Here is a 15,724-nt window from a genome sequence, read left to right as displayed (position 1 = left end):
TACAGAGAGAGAAGGAGAGACAAAAAGAGAGAGAGAGAGAGGTCTTCCATCTGTTGGTTCACTCCCCAAATGGCCACAACAGCCAGGGCTGGGCTAGGCTGAGGCTAGGAGCATCTTCCAGATCTCCCATGTGGGTGTAGGGACCCAAGGACTTGGGCCATCCTGTGCCCCTTTCCCAGGTGCATTAGCAGGGAGCTGGATCAAAGTGGAGCAGTATCCCCAAACGGGATGCTGGCGCTGCAGGCCATGACTTTAACCCGTTGGGCCACAGTGCCAGTTCCAATACTTAAACTCTTTAGAACAGATCCTACAGGTGGTTAGGGTTTATTTCCTCAGTAACCAAGGTCTTCTGCAATGTATCTTTTTTTTTTTTTTTTAATTTGAAAGGCAGAAAGACAAAGAGATAGAGAGTGCTTTTCCATTCACTGGTTCACTCTTCAAATGCCCTCAACAGTGGGAATCAACTCAGGACTACCATGTGAGCACAGGAACCCAATTACTTGAGCCATGACCACTGTTTCCCTGTATCCACATTAGCAAGAACCTGGAGTCAGGACACAGAGCCAGGTATTAAACTCAAATACTCTTGATATGGGATGTAGGTATCTTAAATGGCATCTTAACCACTAAGCTAAATGTCCACACCAAGAGAGTATTTTTCATTTTCCCCCCAATATTTATTTATTTATTTGAAAGCCAAAGTTGCAGAGAGAAGAGGAGAGACAGAGAGATCTTCCATCTGCTGATTCATTCCCTAGATGGCTGCAACAGCCAGGGCTGACCAGGCCAAATCCAGAAGCCAGGAGCTTCATCCAGGTCTCCCACATGGGCCATCTTCATTATTTTTTCCCAGGCACATTAGTAGGAAACTAGATCAGAAATGGAGTAGCTGGGACTTGAAGTGGCACCAATATGGGATGCTAGCACTGCAGGTGGAATTCTTAGCCACTATGTTACAATGCTGGTTCCAAGCATATTTTTTTAAAAAAGGTCTTAATATTTAGTTATTATTATTGCTTGAAAGGCAGAAAGACAAAGACAGACTGCAATATCTTCTATCCACTGGTTCCGTCCCCAGTGTCTGCAACAGCTGGGGCTGAGCCAGGCCAAAGTTGTGAGCCCAGAACTCAATCTGGGTCTCCCATGTGGGTGACAGGAACCCAACTATTTGAGTCATCACCACTGTTTCACCAGGTCCAAAATGGCAGGAAGCTGGAGTCAGGAGGGAGAGGGAGAGGGAGAGGCAGAGGCAGAGCTAGAGCTAGAGCTAGAGCTAGAGCTAGAGCTAGAGCTAGATATTAAACTTTGAAATGGGACACAGGTGCCTTAACTGGCATCTTAAATACTAGGCTAAATGCCTACTACAATTAAATTTTTAAGTTTTATATTTATATTTAATAATCAGCAGCTTTCAAAAATATTATTTATTTGAAAGGCAGTGTAACAGAGAGATCTTCCACTTGCTGGTGTACTCCCTAACACTCACAAAAGCTGGGGCTGAGCTAAAGCCAAAGTCAAAGCCAGAAACCTGGAACTCAGTCCAGGTCTCTGAAGTAGATGGCTGGAAACCAACTATGTGAGCCATCACCTGCCTCCCAAAGTACACATTAGCAGGAAACTGGATTGGAGGAGGAGTGGGGACTCAAACCCAGGCACTCTGATATGAGATGTGAGTTTGTTTTTTTAAAGATCCATTTATTTATTTATTTGAGAGACAGAATTATAGAAAGAGGGAGGCAGAGACAGAGAGAGGTCTTCCATCCACTGGTTCACTCCCAAGATGGCCACAATGGATGGAACAGCGCTGATCCAAAGCCAGGAGCCAGGAGCTTCCTCTGGGTTTCCTACTTGTGTGCAGGGGCCTAAGGACTTGGGCCATCTTCTACTCCTTTCCTAGGCCATAGCAGAGAGTCGGATCCAAAGTGGAATAGCCAGGACTTGAACTGGTACCCACATGGGATGCCGGCACTGCAGGCAGCAGCTACTCCTCTGCCAAACACCTGCCCTCAAAACAGAGTATTTTTTTTTTTAAGGTTTATTTATTTATTTGGAAGGTAGAATTAGACAGAGAGAGAGAGAGAGAGCGAGCAAGTGAGCGTGCGTGCTGGTTCACTCCCCAAATGGCCACAATGGCAGGAGCTGGGCAGATGCAAAGCTAGGAGCCAGGAGCTTCTTAAGGATCTCCCGCGCGGATACAGGGACCAAAGGACTTGGGCCATCTTCTATTGCTTTCCCAGGCCATAGCAGAGAGCTGGATGGGAAGTGGAGCAGCCAGGACTCAAACTGGTGCCCATATGGCAGGCTGACACTGCAGGTGGTGGCTCTATCCACTATGCCAAAGCAGCAGCCCCAAAACAGTATTTTAACACTATGAAATGGACAATAAAGGATCAAATAAAAACACTACTACAAATCACAGTATTGCACACATTCTGATAAATCATAACATAACATTTGAAAGACTCTATTTGGGAACATTTTAACTCCTACTTCAGTAGCATAAAAGCAACTTTCCCTGACATTCCTCTAAGACCACTGGAAGAAACAAAACCTGTGTGCCTTCCCAAACAGCAAGACACAGTGACAACTGCAAAGTCATCTACAATTTCTTAGGACTGCAATTTAAGTGTGATTTTCAGAAAGATTGATAATTTAGTATCTTTAGTTATCAGACTACATAAAAACATATCACCAGGAGAATCTCAATGGATAATTTGGTAATTTCTATAATACTTATCTTGCTTTTGAAGATAACAAGTGATTTTGTGAGCAAGAGCTTAACAAATTCTCTCTCTCTCACATACACACACACATATACATATACATTCATTTACATTTTAATTATTTTTGTCTATAAACTTGTAAATTTCAATAGTTCCCAGCAAACAACAGATGCAATATAATCCCATCATATAAAACCATTCAGGTATAATCTTTACAGAAAAGAATGAACAATATGTATGAAATATAAGATGAGTATGACTTTTAATATAGTATTCCACTTACAGGAATTTTCTTTTTTTATTTTTAAAGGTTTATTTATTTTTTTATTTTTTATTTGAAAGGCAGAATTAGAGAGAGAGAGAAAGAGGGGGGAAAAATATCTTCTACCCACTGGTTCATTCCCCAAATAGCCTCAACAGCTTCTTTTGGATCTCCCATGTGAATGCTGGGGTCCAAGCACTTGGGCCATTTTCTGCTGCTTTCCCAGGTGCATCAGCAGGGAGCTGGATTGGAAGTAGAGCAGCCAGGACAAGAACTGGTGCCTATATGGGATGCTGGTGCTGCAGGCAGCAGCTGAACCTGTTATGCCACCCCAGGAATTTTCCTTAATCATCATAGAGATTTGGAAAGAGAATGTTCACCAGAAAATTGTTCTAAACAGCTAAAAGCTAGAGGGAAATAAAATGTCTATCATTAAAAATGATGGCACAAATCTAAATGTATTAACCTACAAAAATCCATGTGTCCATGTTAGTTTTAAAGATAGATCATGGCCAGCGCCGTGGCTCACTTGGATAGTCCTCCGCCTGCGGTGCCAGCACCCCGGGTTCTGGTCCCTGTTGGGGCGCCAGGTACTAGTCCCAGTTGCTCCTCTTCCAGTCCAGCTCTCTGCTGTGGCCCAGGAGGGCAGCAGAGGATGGCCCAAGTCTTTGGGCCCCTGCACCCGCATGGGAGACTGGGAGGAAGCACCTGGCTCCTGGCTTCGGATTGGCGCAGTGCCGGCCGTGACAGCCATTGGGGGAGTGAACCAACAGAAGGAAGACCTTTCTCTCCGTCTCACTGTCTATAACTCTACCTGTCCAAAAAAAAAAAAAAAAAATAGGGCCAGCATTGTGGGACAGTGGGTTAAACTGCCACCTGTGATCCTGGCATCCCATATGAGCACTGGTTTGAGTCTTGGCTGTTCCACCTCTGATCCAGATCCCTGCTAATGCATGCCTGCCACCAATGTGGGAAATCTCTATGGCGTTCCAGAATCCTGGCTTTGGCCTGACACAGCCCTGCTGTTGCAGCCATATGGGGAGTGAACTAGTGGAGGGAACCGCATGCTCGTGAGCTCTCTCACAGTCTCTAACTCTGCCTTTCAAATAGATAAAAACAAATCTTAAAAAAAAAATAGTAAAACATCAGGTATGTTGTGATTCAATTTCATAAAATTATCCACATATATCTATATATGTATAGGCATACAGGAAGGTAGAGAGATGCACACCAAAATACTAACTATAATTATCTCCAAGTTGAAGATGTGGCATGATTTTCACCTTTTTTTGTTCTATACTACTTAACTTACCATCACTGATCATTTGTCCCAAGTATAAATAAAATAAAACTATTGTGGGGCCGGCGCTGTGGCGTAGTGGTTAAGGCCGCCACTTGCAGTGCCAGCATCCCATATGGGTGCCAGTTCGAGTCCTGGCTGCTCCACTTCCGATCCAGCTCTCTGCTATGGCCTGGGAAAGCAGTAGAAGATGGCCCAAGGCCTTGGGCCCCTGCACCCATATTGGAGACCTGGAGGAAGTTCCTGGCTCCTGGCTTTGGATTGGCGCAGCTCCGGCTGTTGCGGTCAATTGGGGAGTGAACCAGTGAATGGAAGACCTCTCTGCCTCTCCTGCCTCTCCTTCCCTCTCTGTGTAACTCTTCAAGTAAATAAATAAATCTTAAAAAAAAATAAAAAATAAAGCTATTCTGCAAAACAGTAGGATTTATCTAAGAGTGAAGGTAATAGAACTTATTTTTAATCTTGTCATGGCAAATACATTGATCACAAACACCAGATTCAAATGTTTTAAAAGCAATTTTTCATAAAATCAGGTAAATTTATTTTATGTAGATATGAAGACAGACTAAGATGAAAATAGATGAAAAAGTACTATTAAGTCAGCAAGTAAAACATTAATTCAATAAAATTATGCGGCCGGCGCTGTGGCTTAACAGGCTAATCCTCCACCTTGCGGCGCTGGCACACCGGGTTCTAGTTCAATTTGGGGCGCCGGATTCTATCCCGGTTGCCCCTCTTCCAGGCCAGCTCTCTGCTATGGCCCGGGAAGGCAGTGGAGGATGGCCCAAGTCTTTGGGCCCTGCACCCACATGGGAGACCAGGAGAAGCGCCTGGCTCCTGGCTTCGGATCAGCTCAATGCGCCAGCCGCAGCGGCCATTGGAGGGTGAACCAACGGCAAAAAGGAAGACCTTTCTCTCTGTCTCTCTTTCTCACTATCCACTCTGCCTGTCAAAAAATAAAAAAAAAAAAAATTAAAAAAAAAATAAAATTATGCTTCAACTACTATTTATCTCACATCCAAATAAAAAAATATGACCTTATAGGAGGCTCTGAAAGAATTCACTTAATAGTTACTGATGATACTAATAACAGTCAACATTTACTGATCTCTTACCATGAATCAGATGATATGCTAACCATATGTGTTTTTTAATTAATTATTTATTTTTGACAGGCAGAGTGGATAGTGAGAGAGAGAGAGACAGAGAGAAAGGTCTTCCTTTTTGCCGTTGGTTCACCCTCCAATGGCCGCTGTGGCCGGCGCATCTCGCTGATCTGAAGCTTAGAGCCAGGTGCTTCTCCTGGTCTCCCATGCGGGTGCAGGCCCCAAGCACTTGGGCCATCCTCCACTGCCTTCCCGGGCCATAGCAGAGAGCTGGCCTGGAAGAGGGGCAACCGGGATAGAATCCGGCGCCCCAACCGGGACTAGAACCCGGTGTGCCGGCGCCGCAAGGCGGAGGATTAGCCTGTTGAGCCACGGCGCCAGCCCACAGTATCTATTTTTAAATATTTATTTACTTATTTGAAAGGCAGAGCAACAGAGGCAGAAAACGAGACTGAAAGAGGATAGACTGAGAGAGACAGAGGGATCTTCGATATGCTGGTTTACTCCCAAATTACAACAACTGGACTGGGCCAGGCCAAAGCCTCAGGAGCCCAGAACTCCATCTGGATCTCCTATGTAGGTGGCAGTGGCCCAAGTACAAGGGGCATCTTCTGGTACCATTCCAGGGTGCATATTAGCAGGAAGATAGATTGGAAGCAGAGTATTTGGGGCTTGAATATGAAGGGTTGGTATCACAAGCAGCAGCTTAACCCACTGTCAATACAATGGCAGCCACACACAGTATCTACTTTTAAAAATTATTTATTTATTTGAGAGGCATTAGAGATACAGAGATGGAGACAGAGAGATCCCATCTGCTGGTTCTTCCTCAAATGCCTGTGATGACCAGGTTGAACCTGGGAGCCCAAACCCAACCAGGCCTTCCTTATGTGGCACGAACCCTATTACTTGAGCCATTACCACTGTCTCCCAGGGTCTGCATTAGCAGGAAGGTGGAGTTAAGGGCCAGAAGCAAGCATCATATCCACATGCAATGTGGTAAGTAAATGTCTTGCAGGACAAACATCCAGCTCCCACATAATCTTTCAATTCAATTCTTCCATGAACTTTTGAAGATCATCATACATGAAATATGACACAGTATTTAACTTACAGACATAGCAGATTAAAATAGATAGAAAATTGGACTTGTGTTGTGGTGCAATGGGTTAAGCCGCTGCCTATGACGTTGGCATCCCACATGAATAACACTTCCAAGTCCTAGTGATTCCACTTCTGATCCAGTTCTCTGCTTAGTGCTCCTGGGAAAGCAGATGGCCCAAATACTTGGGACACTTCCACCCATGTGGGAGACTTGGATGGAATTCTTTCCTGTTCTGACCATTTGAGGAGTGAGCAGTGAGCAGACAGAAAATCTCTCTCTCTCTCTCTGTGTGTCTGTAGCTCTGCCTTTCAAATAAATAAATCTTTATAAAGATAAAATAAAACAGGAGCTGGTGTTATGATGTAAGTTAAGCTGCCTGTGACGCTGGCATCCTATATGAGCACTGGCTCAAGTCCTGGCTGCTCCACTACCAATGCACCATCCTGCTAATGTGCCCGGGAAAGCAGCGGAATATGGTCCAAGTATGTGGACCCCTGCCATTCACATGGGTGATCTGGACAGTGTTCTGGGCTCCTGGCTTTGGCCTTGAACGGCTCTGGACATTTAGGCCATTTTGGGAAATAGACCAGCAGACGGAAGAACATTGTCTTCTTGTCTCCCTCTCTTTCTGTAATTCTGCCTTTCAAATAAATAAATCTCAACAACAACAACAACAAAAAAAAATCAGGAAAGTCTGACATTAATTGACTCAAGAACTGTTCCACCCCCCTAATAAATAAAACAAGAACCTATATATATTCAGGAGTCCTGATGTCAAATATTAACAGTGTAGGAACCAACAAAAACCCTAAATTCCTGATTCCTAATCATAATTTTTAATAACCATAATTATTAATAACTCAAAATCAACAAAGCAGAGGCTGGAGCTGTGGCGTGGAAGGAAAAGCTCCTGTATGCAATGCCAGCATCACTGGTTCAGGTCTTGGCTGCTCCACTTCCAATCCAGCCCCATGCTATTGTGCCTAGAAAAGCAGCAGGAGATGGCCCAAGTTCTTGGGCTCCTGCACACACGTTGGTGACCCGGAGAAAACTCCTAGCTTCAAATTGGCCTATGCTGGGCCGTGTGGCCATTTGGGGAGTGAACCAGCAGATTCTCTCTCTCTCTCTGTAACTCTTTCAAGTAAATAAATAAATATTTTAAAAAATCGACATAGCAGATTTGTACTATTTTTGTAAGCTAATTTGCCATACCTCATTTACACAAAAAAACTCTCTAGGTATAAAGAGGTTCTAACTTGAATATTATAAAAGGAAGAGTGACTCTGGATTACAAGAGAGATCTTGCTGTAAGATATCTTGTTTACTGCTTCAACAATGTAAAAAGTAAAGTCTTGTGTGATGAGCCCATGTATCATGCGGACAGAGCAAGTGACTGATCAATATTTTCATGTTACATTTTGCAAATCCTTTCAAGTATATTAAAGCTTTTGACTCCAAATGACCCATTCCAGGGATAGCAATGATCAAAATTCATTAGTCTTGAATTCCTATCATCACATATTATGATCTTTTATATGCTCTCCCTTTCCCAAAGATAAACTACAAAAACTCACTAAAAGCTGCATGAAGACAGCAATCCCCAAACTGGATGCCTGGGTGAAAAATGGGAATAGCAATGTCACTCAAGTTTGTGGCGCTGGCTCTCAGCCTTCCTTCTTCTCTAATCTAAGTTGTGCATGATATTACATGTGGACAACTCATAATTCCCTGGCTTTTCTCAGGCTAGTGACTGTTCTTTCAACTCCATGTCAGCCACCTATTGCCATGTGAGTGAAGAACTGACATTTGATATAATGCTCAATAAATGTTGAATGAATCAATGAGCGAATGTGAAACAACCTAAAATTATTAGTCAACAGATCTGAATAGATTTTGAGTACTATGCTACCATAAGTAAGAATTAATTTGTGGACAGTGACGCTCAAATAGAAAAAGTAATAAGAAGACTCCATTTCCAACCGCTCCATACGTAAGGCAGTACTGGATATACTTACTGGTCTAGGTAGGGCCAGGTTTGCTCCATACCAATGATAAAGTGCTCTCCATACAGGTTCTGGGACCATTTCATAATCTCTTCCATGGATTAGCTGTGGAGTTCGTTTTAATCGTCCTCCTTCTAGTGTCAATGATGTAGCCTTAGAAAGAATGAAATGTAATGCTGATATTAAAAAACCCATTTATTTATTTTTTCAGGTGGAGAGGTAGAGACACACATAGTGAGAGAGAAAAGAGAGTTCCCTAAATGCCCACGATGGCCAGGGCTGGGCCAAAGCTGAAGCCAGGCACTCAATCCAGGTCTCCCATGTGGATGGCAGGCACCCAGTCACTTGAGTCAACATCACTGCCTTCTGGAATCTGCATTAGCAGGAAGCTGGAACCAAGAAGAGCTGGAGCCAGGTATCAAACTCAGGTACTCTGATATGGGACGCAGGTGCCACTCCTAAATGTTGGTTTTTAACATTTTTTTAAAATTATTTGAAAGCCAGAGTTACAGAGAGAGGGGGAGGGACACAAAGAGATCTTCCACTCACTGGTTCACTCCCCAGATGGCTATAAAGGCCAAGGCTGGGCCAGGACAAAGCTGGGAGCCAGGAGCTTCATCTGGTCTGCCACAAGGGTAGCAGAGGCCCAAGTCTGGGTCATCCTCCTCTGCTTTTCCCAGGCCATCAGCAGGGAGCTGGATTGGAAGTGGAGTAGCCAGGACATGAACTGATCTCCATATGGAATGCCAGCATCACAGGCAGCAGCTTCATGCAGTATTCCACAACACCAGACTCTGGTTTTTAATACTTTTAATTACAAAATCTCTTGTGTTTTAACAAAATGTACTCATAAAAGAACAAAGTCATATATTAGTATCTAGAGTCTCATGTTGCTGAAAAGACTCAATTTTCTAAAAGAATTTTTACTTGTGACTTTCAAATAAACTGTTTTTGAAAACTCAAGGCAAATAAATCATTTGGAAAAATCACTGGAGTATTTGGAAACAATAGTATTAGTTTTCCTATATATCTTTCAAGCAATAAAAAATATGGAACATTTTCATAGTAGTGTCCCAAGTAAGAATAATATTTCCAAGGACCACTACATTACTTCACTGCAAGTATTAAGTCATAAAATATTCTCACTGAAATATATATACAAAGAGATTCTCATCCCCAACAGGTTAATTTAAAAGAGCCACCAGCATTTTGCTAAGTGCTAAAACCTCTTGGATGAAATTCAACTGGCAACTTGGCAGGGAATGATTTTAAAGCTAGAAGTCAAATTACCTACCTTTACTGGTTCTTGAGTTACTAGTGGCTGATTATCAATAGCCCCTGGTTTCTGAGGATTAAGATGCAACAAAATATTCCCATTGGCTCCTAGTAAACATTGGTTGTTATTGTCAGAAGTGTTGTGTTGTCGAGCAAAGCACATATCTGCCCCAGGTGTGGTAGAATACAGAAAGCCTATATGGAAAAAGAAGATGGGATCTCTTATTCTTAGTTATTATACATAAATAGGTTTGAAGATGTGAACTCAATGTCCATGTTTTGGGTTAATGCTACTATTCTGCTGACATGTCAGTATAGTGTTAGATTCTAATGACTCTGCAGAAGACAGGAAACATGCGTGTACTCTTTTCTGGACAGTGTACAGCACAGCACTCAGAAGAATAAAAGCTTTTAAAATTTTTACTAAACAGACACTTGGCCACCTCACTAGAACATATAATACTTCATCATGGAGATTTTATATCCTCTGACAGGAATGCAAGAGATATGGATACATAGTTGGACTTTTGCAAATGATGAATGACAACTTACAGTGTGAACTTCAATGGTTATTTTTTGGCATTTCAACTTTCAACTACATGTTAGGGTTAGGTAAACAATATAGTCATCAAATCACTTTGTGACCTACCCATGGGATTGCTCAACCTGTGAGTATTATACAGTAAGCACACACCAAACAGAACCTTAGACAAGGTCAAGAAAAAAAAAAATCTTGGTGTTAAAGTTAATCAAAGGGCTTCCAGGATGGCTAAATCTTAGTAATGTCAGATAGAGAAAGAGAAGCAGTAGGTTCTACAAAGATCTTTGTAGTGAAAATGCTATCTCTATCCAAATTGCTTCCTCCCTCCACAGAAAAGGATATTAAATCTCAAAGAGGAAATAACAATAGGGTAAAACTGAGGGTCCTGCTACTATTCCAGCAGCACAACAGAAACCAGCTCAACTCAGTAGGGTCACAGAAACCACAGCATCTCCTCCGTAAGTGTGGAAATACATGGTTTTAGGTAAATACCAAGAAATACAGAAAACTATTAGAGGCACTATGAATTTTTTGTGTTTTAACAAAATAACCCCCAAATTGTGCTCCCAAATATCCACACAACCTGATGTAAGAGTGCATTTAATCCAACAAAGAAATACTTATGAATAAAAGAGTACTGGATATGGAAATTTTTACTTTCTTAAAAACTATCCTCCCAAATTTAATGTATAAATACAATCAATTTAATAGCGTCATGGAGAGATGAGATTGGATTAATGACACCAGTACAAATACTTCGACAATGAGATGTTAATGGAGTATAATACAGAAATGAGATTTTCTTTGGAAAGTTAACAATGCATTCAAGAATCTTACAATTGACAGCTTCATTCCAAACTTATTTCTGTGAATGGAAGCTTGATGCCCAATATCCCATCCATAACACCCTCTGCCGAAATGGACTCCCTTAAGAACTACCCATAACCAAGCCCCAAGGAAAGGAAGTCATGCTTACCACTGCCAGTGGATTCCGAGGCTTCAGATGCAGTAGAAATATTGTCTGAAAATTTGTCTTCCGTATTCCCATAACTGAGACTGCCTCCAATTCTATCTTCACCCTGTTCCACTGGATGTACCGCTGTTCCAAATGAGTATTTTCCTCCATTCATAACAGTTGATGGCTCAATTACAACAGGGTTGGCATCCTAAAATTACAAAATCAGAATAAGTACAATTTAATAATTTGACAACTATGCAGCCTTCAAAAATAAATCCAACAATTATCTATTATTCCTAATCCTACGTTTGGCTGTAGTCATTTAAAATATTTAAAAAAAATACTTATTTATTTGAGAGACAGAGTTACAGACAAAGAGAAGGAAAAACACGGAAAAAGAGATTTTCCATTTGCTTGTTCCCAAATGCCCCCTGAGGTCAAGGCTGAGCTAGACTAAAGCCACGAGCCTGCAACTCCATTCAGGTCTCCCACATGGGTGGCAGGGGCCCATATGCTTGCAGGGAGCTGGATCAGAAGCAGAACCATTGGGACCTGAACTGGTGCTCTGGTACGGGATGCTGGCATTGCAGGCGGCTGCATAACCTGCTGTGCCACAGTGCTGGCTCCATCAAAAAACATTTTAATTTTGAAATTTTAAGCTCTGTAAGGGGGAAAAGTGCATCTATAAATAAAATGAGTAAGCTGGACTGGAAGAGACTAGGAGGGACTGTGCACTACATAAATAATTTAGATATTATGGTGCATGTCTTTTTTGATAAAAAATAATACTTTTTTATTACTACAGATTAAATGGTCGCTGTAGAAAACAGGAAACACTGAAGAAAATAAATATGAACCAGACTCAATAATTCAGCAATAAATGTGGTTGACATTTTAAATTATTATTTGTTTATTTGAGAGGCACAGGGAGAGAGAGAAATAGAGCTCCTATCCACTGATTTCACTCCCCAAATGCCACCAATGGCCTGGGCGAAGCTGAAGCCTAGAGCACAGAACTCTAGTCAGGTCTCCCATGTGGATAAGAAGAATCCAATTACTGGGGCCATCACCAATGCCTCCTGGGATCTGCATCAGGAAGAAGCTGAAGCTAGAGTAGGCACTGAACCCAGGCATTCTGATACAGGACACACATATCTTAACCACTAGGCTAAATGCGGGATCCGCAGTTTGTTTGTTTATTTATTTATTTATTTATTTATTTTTTTGACAGGCAGGGTGGACAGTGAGAGAGAGAGAGACAGAGAGAAAGGTCTTCCTTTTGCCGTTGGTTCACCCTCCAATGGCCGCCGCGGTAGCGCGCTGCGGCCAGCGCACTGCGCTGTTCCAATGGCAGGAGCCAGGTGCTTCTCCTGGTCTCCCATGGGGTGCAGGACCCAAGGACTTGGGCCATCCTCCACTGCACTCCCTGGCCACAGCAGAGAGCTGGCCTGGAAGAGGGGCAACCAGGACAGGATCGGTGCCCTGACCGGGACTAGAACCCGGTGTGCCGGCGCCGCAAGGCAGAGGATTAGCCTAGTGAGCCGCGGCGCCGGCTCGCAGTTTATTTTTTATGATGGAAAAAACATATGTAAATGTAAAAGACAAATGGAATACCATATCATATAGCCAATGTGAAGGGCACTTTTTTTTTTTTTTTTAAGATTTATTTATTTTTGTGAAAGGCAGAGGGCAGATATATATATAGAGAGAACAAGATTCCATCTCTTGGTTCACTCCCCAAATGGTTGCGATGGCCAGGTGGTGCCACAGCCAGCAGCTTCTTCCAAATCTCCCACGTGGGTGCTGGGACTCAAGCACTTGGGCCACCTTCCACTGCTTTCCCAGGCACATTAGCAGGGAGCTGGCATCACAGGCAGCAGTTTAACGCACTAGGCCACAATGCTGGCCCACAGCGCACTCTTTTAATTAAAGGCAAGGGAATTTCCTCAAAGCTAACTTCTAAAGGATTCATGGACTAACAGCAGTAACTTGGTTTATGGATCAAAGGGGAGAAAATAGCTAATGAATTGCTGATCAATGCCTCCCTATGCTAAACTGAGGGGTGCTACAATTGCTTTAAAAGAAAAAAAGCATCAATTATACTACTGATGTGGTGTGACTTGGAATTTGTCTTTTAAATCTGGTATTTCCTTGAGTTTCAGTTACACTTTATAAGCAGTGCACTCAAAACCCACATTCACTGACCAGTTTTATCTGCTATAATCTGTGCCAGAGTTCACTGAATGCCACTGAGTTCTTCCACCCATGGTATTGCCTATATCCTCAGATGCCTGTGGGATCTTGTTCCACTGGTTAATCTTGGGGAGGGGGGAGGAGGAGGGAGAGGGGAGAGGGAGAGGGAAGAAAGGGGGGAGGGGGGAGAAAAGGAGAGGGAAAGGGGGGAGGGAGAGGGATAGAGGAGCTACCCTGATCTGAAGCCAGGAGCCAGGAGCTTCTTCCAGGTCTCCCACGAGGGTGTAGGGGCCCAAGGACTTGGGCCATCTTCTACTGCTTTCCCAGGCCACAGCAGAGAGCTGGATCGGAAGTGGAGCTGCCGGGACTCAAACTGGCGCCCATATGGGATGCCAGCATTGCAGATGGTGGCTTTACCTGCTACTTCACAGTGTCTCCCCCTCCCCCCCCCCCCCCCCCTTTAAATTAACTTCTGGGTCTCTGCTTTCAGAAAAGTAAGTTTTTACGTAAGTAAAGTTTCACCTGTGGTCAGAAAGGCATAGCAGGATCAGGAGGCTGTGAAATCTCAGAAGCGGAAACTATTTAACTGCATGTGGGAAGAAATCTATGTTTCTTTGCTTGTTGTTCCTTTCATGCTCTTTAGCTTTCAGCAAATCTTATTCCTGTTTTCCTTCTACGTGTCCAACAAACCAATCACAGTGATGTACTGCAAAACCATGATGCCACTGTCTTTTGTCTGTGGTGTTCATTTCTGCATGTTTTGGGAAAATTTCTCTTCTAAATCACATAGGATCTTTTTTTTTTTTTTAAACTTTTATTTAATGAATATAAATTTCCAGTGTACAGCTTATGGATTACAATGGCTTCCCAATCACATAGGATCTTGCTTTGTTTTCTTGATTTCTGGGTCTGGATCTAACTGAAATAGGCTTCTAGACAGGCAGCGTTTCATTCATGGTGAAGCTCTTCCCGCTTTCTGTCAATAATCGACTACTAAAAAGTCTACGGGACACTTTACCATAAAAGAACTCTATTTCCCTCTAAACTGCATGAATACTTTTTGTGTTCCAAAGTATGGGATTCATTTTCTCTACCAATGACATTACTTCTTATCCCTTATACACACACACACATATATGCTACAAGTATTACAGATCTCAAATAACCAATAGTTATGTCAATTTTCTTCCTTTTTATTTTTAAAGATTTATTTAATTGAATAGTAAAGTGAGAGAGTGAGAGAGTGAGTGTGTGTGTATGTGTGTGTGAGAGAGAGAGAGAGAGAGAAAGAGAGAGAGAGAGAGAGACGTCTTCCATTTGCTGGTTCACTCCACAAATGGCCGCAATGGCCAGGGCTGGGCCAGGCCAAAGCCAGGAGCCAGAAACTTCATCCGGGCCTCCCACCTGGGTGCAGGGGTCCAAGGACTTGGGCCATTTTCTGCTGCTTTCCCAGGCACATTAGCATGGAGCTGGATGGGAAGTGGAGCAGCCAGGATTCAAACTGGTGCTTATATGAGAGGCCAGCACTGAAGGCCATGGCTTAACCAACTGTGCTACAATGCTGGCCCCATTACATCAATTTTCTACTTCATTAGGCTGAAAGGCTGGTTTTGGAAAAGCGGCAGGATGCCTGGATTAATGGAAAAAAGACTAAGGCAAACATTAGGAGACTTGAGCTCTACAGTTCAAGATCAGGTAATAGAGTCATTAATAGAGATTTCAGCAATTAAAAAACTAAACAGAACCCAGAGTCTTCACTTGTAAAGATAAACAGGGTACATTAAAGTCCTTCCTAGCTCTGATGTTACATGATCACTAAACAGTAAAATCTGTACATGAGTGGTAACAGCCATTCTCCCTTAACTCTCAAACAGGAAGAAAGACAAATATGTAAACTACAATGGTGATAGAAAAGATTTCATCATTCCTCTTCATTTAAATTGTGATAAGAGATTCCAAATAAAAGAAAAATGCTTAACTTATTAAAGAGGAAAAAGATTGGTAAGAATCCACAAACATGGACTATAAAATACCCCAAGAAAGGATGGCTTATTTTTCCTGCTCTCCTGGTCTCTGGTCTTTCCATTTTGGCATGCAACTCTCTGAAACATATGGTTTTCTCCACAGACAATCAGTAATAACATAATAACCTAATTAGGCCATTTTGTTCAAAACAAAACAAAACAAAACAAAAAACCAAAGCTAAGTGATGTCTTAGGCAGGAAGATGAAGCCCAGAGCAAAATCAAATATGTTAAT

At 42.5% G+C, this 15,724-nt stretch overlaps 1 protein-coding gene across 1 annotated transcript in view; it reads right to left on the bottom strand.

The window, feature by feature from the left end:
* USP32 (ubiquitin specific peptidase 32) overlaps positions 1–15,724 on the bottom strand; it is a 230,454-nt gene that overhangs the window by 48,061 nt on the left and 166,669 nt on the right. The window contains exons 13-15 of the mRNA XM_062215840.1: positions 11,292–11,481; positions 9,794–9,969; positions 8,512–8,652 (exon numbers count right to left, since the gene is read on the bottom strand). Of these exons, the coding sequence (XP_062071824.1) occupies positions 8,512–8,652; positions 9,794–9,969; positions 11,292–11,481 (507 nt within the window). The remainder of the gene's footprint in view (positions 1–8,511; positions 8,653–9,793; positions 9,970–11,291; positions 11,482–15,724) is intronic.

Source organism: Lepus europaeus, chromosome 18 (assembly GCF_033115175.1).
Source record: "Lepus europaeus isolate LE1 chromosome 18, mLepTim1.pri, whole genome shotgun sequence".
In the NCBI taxonomy this organism is placed as follows: Eukaryota; Metazoa; Chordata; class Mammalia; order Lagomorpha; family Leporidae; genus Lepus; species Lepus europaeus.
Note: the sequence above shows the minus strand (reverse complement) of the source record. Positions and strands in the feature narration are given on the sequence as shown.